The 11,314-nt window shown below is 41.2% G+C and overlaps 1 protein-coding gene across 3 annotated transcripts in view; it reads right to left on the reverse strand.

Annotated features, from left to right (window-relative positions):
• Nucleotides 1-11,105, reverse strand: part of TRPC7 (transient receptor potential cation channel, subfamily C, member 7) — a 144,875-nt gene extending 133,770 nt beyond the window's left edge. For all 3 annotated transcript variants that reach the window (XM_012646340.1, XM_012646339.1, XM_012646338.1), the window contains exons 1-2: nt 10,888-11,105; nt 2,452-3,229 (exon numbers count right to left, since the gene is read on the reverse strand). In XM_012646340.1, the coding sequence (XP_012501794.1) occupies nt 2,452-3,229; nt 10,888-10,889 (780 nt within the window). In that variant the 5' untranslated portion in view covers nt 10,890-11,105. The remainder of the gene's footprint in view (nt 1-2,451; nt 3,230-10,887) is intronic.
• Between the last annotated feature and the right edge of the window lie 209 nt (nt 11,106-11,314).

Genomic DNA, 11,314 nt, shown 5'->3' on the forward strand with positions numbered 1-11,314 from the left:
ATTTTAGATATTACATATACTGAAATATGCCAGACTTTAGGTTTTATTGAAGGAAACAAATGGCTGAGATGTATTTCCAAATGTTAGTGTAGCATCGTTTTATTTAGTAAGACTGGCATGCTTCCATATGTGTGATAAGTAGAGAATTGTGCAATTACCCAGATAATCTGATCCAAAAAACATTTTTTGCTCTAATCATTTTTTTTTTTTGGCCCAAAATATCTGAATTAATTGGCTTAGCCATTCCTTCCACATGACCTGTACAGAATCGGTCTGAAGACTGGGGAATGAGCAAAGTTCAAACAACCTTCCATGGGACATATTTGACCTCAGTGTTGGTAGGTGAGGTTTATTGTACAGTTAAAAAGAAAGAAAAGGCAATAGCTACATTCCTTGAGAGCTTCCTTGGGTAATCTCTACATCTGCATTCACTAAGTTTTTTAGATGAGGCCATAAACAATGCAGGATTTGGGGAAGTGGCTCCAATTCAGTGGATGGGTTTTAGATGGGTGGACAAATGAAATAAAATTAGCTTAATTAAGGGATCTTTATCTAGTCACAATTTGTGATGCCTTTCAACTTCCTGTTGACCTGGCCTTTCTGTCCCTGGCTTGTGACACCAGCCTCTTCCTACAGAGAGGGTTCCATGGCCTCACATGTACACAACTTAATTGTCCCCCTCATCAGTCCCAGTGCCTCCCTCTCCAGATTCTCCAGTTTATCTTATCTACCAGTCAAGTAAATTTCCCAAAGTCTGGTTTTTATCACTTTAGTCCCTTAATCACAAACATTCAGTGGCTCCCCATTTCCTGCAGGATAACATTCAAAGTGCTCAGCCTGGCATGCAGTGTCCTGTGCGATCTCCTGACTCAGCTCTTGAGCGTTCCTCCTGTAATACTGTAGGAAGTCTGCATTCTAGTCACATGGAGCTTCTCATCTGTCTCCTCCCTCCTCTAGGCCATTCTGGGCCTCATCTTCACTTGCTTCCTCCAGATGCCCACCTCTCTTCCCACCGATCCAGTGCCTCCTGCTCAAAGGCCCAGTGCAAGTCCATCTCCTCCTCTGAGTCCTCCCTGAACATGGCCCAGGGGGCCTTCCTTGCTGTGAGTTGATACCCATCCTTGGTCACCCAATTGTATCCCATACAGGGGCAGCTCTTGCACTGACATCTCGTTTGGGTAATGAACTTTCCACTTGCAGGTGACATCTTTTCTCAGCTCAATTGTGAGCCCTGCGTGTGATACCTCTTTGTATGTTTCATGGTATCTAGTGCATAGTAGTCTCTGATCAAATGGCAGGATGAGAAATAATAAGCCCAATGTGGCTCCTACTCCTCCTGCCACACCTTCTGTAGGAGGAATCCTTTCACCATTCAGATAAAAACAAGTGAAACTCTAAGAAGCTCAGTATACAAGTAAGGCCTTGGCTCTCAGCTTTCCGGAGTGGCTAAGAGCTAGCTCTAGGGTCTGAGTGCTTAGATTAGAACAACGGTGTTACTGCTTACTAGCTGAATGATTTCTCTCTACTTCTGTGCCCTCATATAAAATGGGGATAATAATAGTACCCATGTCATACAGTTGTTGAAAGAATTAAATAAGATCATTTAGGTAAGGCAATTAGTGCTTGGCACACAAGTGCCCATTAAATATTTGCTCTTATTATTACTAAACGTCATATAAAAGAATTTCCTACATTAGCTCCAGTCTTCTTTTTCAGCAGGAGTGTCAATTAACGGTGAAAGCATGGGACTGCTATTGAATAATGGACTTTAGAGATGGGTTTCCATCCCCGGGCAGGCCTGGTAGGTCATGGTGCTTTCAGGGTGACTGAGTCACAGAGCTGTGCCCTGGGCACATCTGGGGAGACGAGCTCAACTCTACAGAGGCAACTTTGTTTTAATTTTCACGTACCTCCTCCTCAGCCCATTTACAGGATAACAGCAATAGCTTGCTGGGTTTAAGAAAGGCTGTAGCCAAGTCTTTCTATTAGACTGAGACTACCAGGCAGTCCAGGATGGGACAGAGATGTGCACAGGGCAAATCAAACTCATGCAGGTGAAACAATCAAGAAGTCCACACCCTGGGCCAGGAGTAACCCACGGTGCTAGGTGTCCCAGAAAGGCCTGAGCTCCCTGGGGCCCAGCGGAGGCATTTTACGCCAGAGCCACAACGTAGTCCTGCCTGCATGTTGCTTGTCTTTTACTCAGTGGATTTGTGCTTAAGTCATGTCTCACCACATGTAAGTAGTTTAAAATATTCCACCCAATGGGCGGCCTTTCCCTCAGACCTACGTCTGACAGTGAGATGTGTCCCTCTTCCTCCACCTGAGCTTGCATAGGAAGACCCTGAGGCTTTCGCCCTTTCTCAGACGGAAAGACAACCCATTTTGCTACCGGATGCGCATGCAGGGGCCCACTGGGCAATCTGTCTGCGGGTGGTGAGTGGGAGTTACCTTGAATTCAGTCTCAATGTTGGCTAGTCTGGCTAACTCGTTGCTTAGCTCCAGGGCGGTGAGGACAGGGTCTTCACTGGACAGGGACAAGTAGGCGGCACTAGCAAGTCCTTTGTAGGCATTCATGCGCGAACGCGAGTGGCTGAAGGAGTCTTTCTTCTGCTTCTCGGTGCACTCGTTGCACTTGCAGAAGTAGTCATGGGGCCGCTCGATGCGGGCGCCCTTGAGCAGCAGGATGTGCACGATCTCATACTCCTGGCAGTGGGCCGCCAGGATGATGGGCGTGATGTCGTGGGAGAAGCGCGTGCCGTCCTCATCGTAGGCATAGAAGTCGTCGTCGCGCAACTCCTGCTCCAGCGGGCTGAGCGTCAGGCGCTGTCCCTGCGCGAAGGCCGGGTGGTTGAGGATGGCCTCCACGATGCGCACGTAGCCTTTGCTGATGGCCAGCAGCAGCGCGTCTCCCACCCGCGCCAGGTTCTCCTTCTTGAGCAGCAGCTCGGTGACCTCCAGGTGCTCATTGCCCACGGCAAGCTGCAGCGCGTTCTGCCCCATGTAGTCCACGCAGTTGAAGTTGAGGGTCTTGGACTCCTCCAGCATTTTCCTGACTACTGGGATGTTGCCATACTCAGCTGAGTCCAGGAAGCGCTCCTCTTCCGGCGTCAGGCTGGTGCCCTTTGCGTTGAACATGTAGGCGGGACCCCGGATGGCCTGGCGGCGGCCCTTCTCCCTCAACGTCGTGTGCCGGCGCTGCATGTTTTTGAAGGTGCTGCTCCCCAACCTGTGGGGCAACAAGGCAAAGATGCTCAGTTACTTTCCCAGGGGCTTGCAGATTCCCCAGGGACAGAGCAAACGCAAATTGTTGAGATACAAGAATATCATGCTTGGAATCTTATGAGAAATTATGAAATCTTATTAGAAATCATTGTCTTAATCACTGAGATCAAGACAAATGGGATTACCTGAACTATTTTTCCAAGTGGGAGAATATTGACTTAGTCGTGCAGACTGCGTACCCCTAGGCGGAGGGGCGGTGGCACAGTGTAACTGGAGCTGGCTGTGGGGGTTGGGGTAGTGGTGTGCTCAAACAGGCAGGGGGCTGTTGCTTTTATTTCTGTTACTATAACCTTTAGCAAATCCCTTAACCCCTGTGAACTTTAGTTTTTTTACCTGCACAATGTGGATAACTTTGTGTGCCGCAGTGTGTGTGGGAGGATTAAAGTAACTCGCATGTAGAAAGGACTCAATGTTGGCTTTATTTCCTCTCTTCCTGTCCATTTTGATGTCCAGTTCTCCAAGGGCTATGCCACTGAGTTGGCCACCACCGACATTGCTGCCTTTGGTTCCAATGTACAGCTGCCAGGGAGCTCCTGCACTGTGGCAAAACTACGCAGCATGCAAGCGGGGCCACACGTGTCTGTCTACATTCTGTGCTATTCTGTCTGGGGACTGTGCTTTCTGGTCCCCAGGCAGCTTGAGCACCCACTAAAGGGCAAGATGTGGCAGGGAACTGGACTAGAGTCCTTGCTACTTGCTGATGGCCACTGAAGCAACCCCCTGAGGGAATTCAGCCATAGCTTCTTAAGATTGAGCCTGGATTTTTATAGGGATGGAAGAAATAGGTCAATTTTTATACTGAGTTCACTTCTAAATTGTTGCTCTTTCCCATTGTGGCATAGAGTAGAGGTTAATACTACTAATAATAGCAGTTAATGTTTATTGAGCACCTATTATGTCAGGTACTATACTAAGACTGTCACATATAGTAACTTGCATGAAACCTATGAGAAAGGTACTATGATTATCCTCATCTCAGATGAAGATAACTAAGAGTAGGGCAGCTGAAAGACAAGCTTTGAAATCAGAAGGTTTAGGGCAGGAATCCTGGCTCTACCATTTGCCAATCTTATAGCTTTGGACAAATTACCTAACTTTAGTTTGCAAGGTTTTAAAATACCAAACTAGAGAGAATAACACCTATTGTGTAATTTGAGCTTAATTCAGGATATTCTGCCTCCAGCTAGGCTTGAAATCTTGAGCAGGTCCCTGGCTTCTAGGTCTCAGATAACTGTGAAATACAGGGGTTAGACCAGATGTTTCCTAATCTTCTATCTACCTGAACATCTTAAACATTTCTGATTTTCCAACTGGTACTACCTCTGCTTTCTATTCTCCTTTTCTAATCTAATCACACTATTCAAATAATATTAGAATAGCATAAATTTTAACAAGAGTATCTGTTCTAATGAGTAAGTACTTAGGGATTTGTTTTCTTAAACTAATTCCTGTCCCAGAAATTGTCCTTTTGTTATTGCATGCATGAACAATACTCAGTACTAAAAATAAGCAAACAAAAGTGGTCACAGAGGAGGGCTTTTAAATTAAACCCAGTGTTTTGAGATTTAAAAAGTCATGTCAGTTAGTCTTGTGAATTTTTGAATTTTGGGATCCATCTAGTTTTCTGCTTATTTTGCCTTTTGACCCACTTAAACCCCTTTGGTTTTAGCTCCTTGGGGGCTCTATCTCTGGTATTAATATAAAGCAAAGAATGGAGATCAGAGCTTGGTACTCTAATCTTGCCTGGAGCTGAGTCACACTTCGCTTTGGGAAAAGCTGCTAAAGTATACTGTGGAGAAGCTTGTTCATCTGCAAAAAATAAAAAGAATAATTATGGCAACTCCCTCAAAAGGCAACTGTGGGTGATAAATCCTAATAGAGAGCTCTGCATGCCTTTAGGAAGAGCATCTGAACTGCCATCCGCTTTTAAAAAGTGCACTTTGATAAAAGATTGCTGGGGAAAAGATTGTCAGAATTCAAGTTCATGGGCTGCTTCTGAGCCCATTTCTTTCAACAATGCCATCATTCCAGGGAGAAAGGCTGCTCATTGGTGCCAAAGGCAGACTTTAGATTGGGAATCCCACAGAAATCTTTACAGGAGAGAAGGATTCCCAAATAATACGCAGGCATTTATGATTATAGCTTTTTCAGAAGGAAAGAGGTGATTGAGTTGAAAGTTAAGTAGTCACCCCATTGTGTTTCCAAAGGGCCTGTTTCAGGGGATGTAATGAACTCAGTTTTAAGGCCTGTCATCTGGGCACACACACACATAGGTAGAAGTTGAGCCCACGGAAGACTAATTATCTTTCTCATGGAATTACTCAGGCTGTCCTATGATAGACTTCTGCCCCTCTCAGAAGCACTTCTCTGGACTTAGTCATCACAACTCAACCTGAGAAAAAGCAGTTTCTACTCAAGAGCATCTGAACAGTGTGTCAGATACGAAACAGCAGCTGTTCTTAGGAGAAGCAGGCACTCCCGCTTGATTCCATGTCGTTTTTCCATTAGAAATCTGCTCACGAGGGAGAATAGGGTCAAGGTCAAGGGTACCCAACTATTACACAGCAACAAGCCATGGAGAGATTAACTCAAGGGAAATTTAATAACTACTGAACCAAGTCAGAGCAGAGAAACATTTCACAAGGAACACATAAGTACCCAATCTAAATTCAGTCCCTATGAATATCATAGACACCACAGCCTACAAACTTAAAGGATGTTCAAGCATTGTTTGTCAATTCCATTCATTAAAAAACAAAAATATAAAAAGCAAGGTATTATTAGCATGCCTGTATTTTAGGTCAAGAAACTGAGGTAGCTGAAGTGAAAGACTAAACCTTAAGACCAATAATATCTGGACAAGGTTAGAGCATTATATAAATCTTGATGTTTCTATAATAATTCGATTTTATCAAAGAAAAAATTTGTGTGTCTGGCTAGTACTTGTCAGAAGTTAATATGTTCTCACCACTTGACATGCATTTTTCTGAGTGACCTTGAAAGCAGACACCCAGGTGTAGCAAGAAATAAACAAGCCTCTCGTTCACAGCCTTTAAAACCTCAGCTTTTGAGGCACATTTGGATGCTTACAGAACTGTCAATTCTGTTTCTTTCCTAGCAGAATTTGGCATTAAAAATGAAAACTTAACCTTCGAGTCGTGTGCTTCTCAGTGATGTTGCTTCTGACAGGAGGGGCTTCACAGTAGATTCCGGGGCCACAGATATTTGTGGAGGCCTTTTAACCTCACTCTGGGTTTCTCATTAGCTCTGACCGCCCCCCACCTTACCCTTACCTCTGTCTAATGATGCTTTTGAAACATTTATGCACCTATGCATATGTTCAGCCAAGATATCCTTGCCATTTATTCTTGATATCACAGACATTTGTATCACATGGGTTGGAAAGAATCCACAAAAGATGATGTGTCAGAAAGATGAGGTCATGTGACCACAATAGGTGGTGACCAGAACTCACACTCATGGATCAGACGTGTTGCCCTCTGGACTCTCATGGTCTTATCACAGTTTTAGGGCCAATAATGAGCAAAATGACTCTCCCTAAAATGCAGTTGGCATTTGATTGCCCTTACTTTAGTATTTTTCTTTAAAATGAACTTTAAATGCAAATGCCTTTTTATTTGCGTATATTATTGAGATAATGAGTGATCAAACTCATCAAACACCTCAATTAAGATACTGTGTTTTTCATTTTCCAGAAATGCATACATTGACATTTGATGTCATTGAGAAGGAGGGTTCCAGTGGAAACAAAACCATATATGAGAGGAGGACTGATTATTAAACTCCCTCTTGATCCTTCAGTTGCTATTTTTATCGAGCTGCTCTTGCAGATGCATCAGCCAGTCTGAAGGAAGCCATATGTCAGTGATCCATGAAAAGTATGAATCTCGAACCCTAAGTCCACCTGAAAATGGGCATGACCATAAAGCCTTTTGGAGACAGGGATTGTAGTTAATTACTGATGAGGAAAAGGCTGCTTAATCAAAATGTCTTTTTAGAGATATTTGTTGTTTTTTTTCTAAAATTGCTACATGCTTTAAAGGTCTCTGTGGAAATTAAGCCTGAAATCAATTCAGTCTGTAACATTTTCCAACTGCACATAGAACCAAACCAAATCCAAGAGTCAGATCAAACACCCAGGAAAACCCAGCTCTGGTCTGGCCGTCCTCTCCCAAGAGTACATATTCTGAGGTTTAGTCCAGAACCACAGTGATGAAATAAATTGTCAAGAGATTTGGAGTCTTCTCCTAAACCTCAGTTCTCTCACCAGTATAGTAAAACCCATCCTGTATGTTCCTCAGGACCACAGTGAAGATCAAATAACATTTCTTAAATGCCCTGGATACCATAAAGCCTTCTACAAATGTCCATGACAACAGTGATCAAAATCTTACATATCAGTACACTTAAGTACACAATTATTTGAACTGGCTCACATTTTACTCTACACTGATATACTCAATTTAGCTTTTTTCTAGATGACTATATAATACCGATACTTAACATATATTACACATTTACCATGTGTCAGATACTGTGCTAAGTACTTTATATAAATTATTATTTTAAATAAGTTATATGATAAGCTATTTTCCTAAATGACTATTTAATCATAATGATTAACATCTGTTACATATTAACCACGTGCCAGCCACCATGCTGAGTACTTTACATGCATTAGCATTTTTATTTATTTATTTAAATAAAATATGAAGAGGAATTTAATGTTATATGTACTTAACACAATAATGCTGGACACTGTGAGGGCAAATGGCAATGTAATGATGAATGAATTGTAAATATGAACATAAACAACAGAGGAGGTAAGTATATAAATCATTAAGCAAAGATGATTAGAAATGTATAGAGAACATGATAAATTTGAGAACGTGCATTGCCACTTTAAATTCTCACAAACTACTACATGATTTAGGTGCTATTGTCATTCCCATTTAGCAGATGATGAGATGAGGCTCAAATAAATGAGCCGCTTTTCCCAAGCTACACAACCTGTGAGTCATGGACCCACTATTAAGAGCCTAGTCTGTCTCATTTCAAAGTCCCTGCTTTTGGCTGGTCTGGTGTGCCAGCCATTCCTCTTCCCCCTGCATTTTTCTAAGTTTCTTTAGACCCAAGTTTTTCCATTAGAGTGCAGGATCCTTGAGGGCAGGGGAATTACTTGTTTTTATGGCATATGCACCAGGCACCCAGAACTCCTGATGGCCTGGCATATGGTGCATGGTCAAATAACTTCATCGATTCTTAAATACTTGAATCCAGGTTGGTCATTTAAGAAGACTAATAAAATAGGGCCTTTAATGTTTACCAGCATCTTCCTTCTTATAAAATACAGAAGCCATATAATCTTATAACTGTTCTTTCCTATTTATGATTGAAAACTTTTAAAATGAGGTAAGAGTTCTAAGTAAAATCAGTTACTGCTTAGGTCCACTATAAATAATGACCTGCAAATTGCTAGATGAAACAGCTAATATCAGAGGGCATAGGAAGTCCCTTGAGTGACTGGGGCAGAAAATTGAGGCATTCCCACTACTTCATAATATTCCTGAAAATGTGTACATGTTTCCAAAGACATGTAACTTATTTGGAAGTATCCCCTTCTTTATTCTGTTGAAGTTGAGGTGAGATAGTACATATATTATAAGTTACTTATCAGTGCCTAGCAAGTGCTCTAGTGACATTGGATATTATTTTCTCTATTTTAGTTTATTCCAATTATATTAATTGTGGGTCTAAGGTATTCAAGTTCTCACTTGTTAGTGACAATAATTGCTTGTACAACATATATATTTTAAAGAAAAGAAAAAATGATACCTAGTTATCTCATAATATATATGAGTTCATACATCTTATCAGTCAGATCCCATAGGAAACAAGCAAAGTGTTCCTCTGCAACTCATTAAAATATATTATATTAAAATATACTTTCTAAACAATTCTGCTAATGTGGGATAGTTTTTCCATTGCATCTTAGACTAAAAAATGTTATCTAGTATTCCTGTATGTGAATAAATGATTCTATTAATAATTCATTTTCTACCAAATAATAATGTGACTTAGAGAAGAGGTTATTCTCAGTATTTTCAAAGTTCCCTATGTATTGGCTATCCAAATACAGCTAGTGCTTTGTGTGAGTGTTTTTTTATTCTTACTTTTAAAATCCTTATTTGCCTATTTAAAACTTGGAGGTTTTGAAACTGGATGTCTGTATCTCATTGTGTATAGCTCCAGGAAGAGCTGAAACCAGTTATGATAGTTATAGTTTTAAAAAAATAATTTGTCTTGGAATTAATTTAATGATTTCATTGATCTCTGTAATAAAAGTCTGAAATGAACATCTACTACCAAGAAAGTAAGAGAGACCCTTAAACTGTGAAATAACAATACTAAAAAAAGTAACATGCTGAATATTTACCTAGGGGGAGATGCTGATTGCTTTTTACTAAGCAAGAGCTCCTGGTAGCTCTCATCTAAGATACCACATGCATACTGCAATTAGCCTCAATGAGGCTTCACACAGTCCTGATTTTTTCTGGGTTAATTACTGCCTAAAGGAGTTATCTAGTCTACATGCCCCTAAGCTTAGGAGTAAGTGTTTTTAGAAATAAATGTTTATGAAAGTGTAATTGTGACATAGAACCTTGGTAAGTTGTTAAATAATTGAATTAATGTCATTGTTAAAAAGATCTTAGATAGTAGGTTTGTATCACATCCATAATGAATATTCTGGATTTAATGTGAGTTCATTCATAAATCTGGTAAGTGTGCCCAGTTCTTCAGAAATAGGACCCACCAGCAGGTGGCATTCTGAGGCAAAAATTCAGAGTGCCACCAGACAGGTTCAATCATTATTGCCTTTTTCAAATCTACCCTGAATCTATTAAGCCTTTAAATTACAATTAATGGCAATAGCATCTTTGTTATGTTTACTCAATCATAAATAATTGAATTTAGAACTTTAAACTTAAAGGGGAGAGTCTGTGATTCAGAGTTTCAGATCTCATATCAAAACTCTGCCTAGATTACACCTCTTTTATTAAGAGCATATTTATTATTTTGAAATGGATGTCTAAAGGAGACATATAATATAGCTCAGACCATATTTTCAATACGAAAAAAAGAAAAATGATGATCTCTTTCTTGCCACCTGTAGTTCTTTAATGGTGGCTACTTATTAGAATATAGCTTTCTTCCTCTTCTCACCCTCACATTTATATTAAGATAAATACAACCACAAAAACACCAAATTAGAAAGCTCTCAGGAGACAACACAATAATCTCTTCTAAGAATATAACTATACTACAACACAAAAGGACTAGGCTATCTGGATGAGTTGTCTATTTCTCAATGGCTTTATAAACTTAGACATTCAATAAAAGAAAAAATTCCCCTACCAACTCAACAAATAAGAAAGATCTCAGATCCAGACTTACATCTAAAAATTTAAGCAGCACACTAGAGGAAGAGGGCTAATAAATAAAAGTTCAACTCCATATTTCAGTAAGAACACAATCTCTACTGGTAAAAATCAGTATGAAAGAATCATCATAGCTGCTTACATTGAGGGTAAAATACGCAGGCTTGTCCCTCCTCTAGATGACCGGGATCCGGTGCTGAATCGAGGGAATCTGCCTCCCCATGGGTGGTAGCCAAGGATGTGCCGCTCTCCGTGGTGCTGAAGTGTAGACCAGGGCAAGTGAGTGGAGTTGCAATGATGTGAAAGCGCGCTCCGCTGTTCTTTGTGCTGCAGTGGTGAGAACTCGCCTTCTGAGGCAGACCCGTGTTACCGTCCTCTCCCTAATCTGGGGGAAATTTCCCAGAGAACATGACGGAGAAGCATCTGTGTGTGAGAGTGGCATGCAGCGTGGTGATGGGTTGGTATAGTCCCCACCCCCTCTCCCAGACGTAGCTTTGAAAGGGAAGTAGCAACTCTGCCTTCCTACCACAGCCACTGAGGATTTCTACCTGCCCCCTCCTCTGTCCCAG

Source organism: Propithecus coquereli, unplaced genomic scaffold (genome assembly GCF_000956105.1).
Source record: "Propithecus coquereli isolate 6110/MARCELLA unplaced genomic scaffold, Pcoq_1.0 Scaffold242, whole genome shotgun sequence".
NCBI classification, from domain to species: Eukaryota; Metazoa; Chordata; class Mammalia; order Primates; family Indriidae; genus Propithecus; species Propithecus coquereli.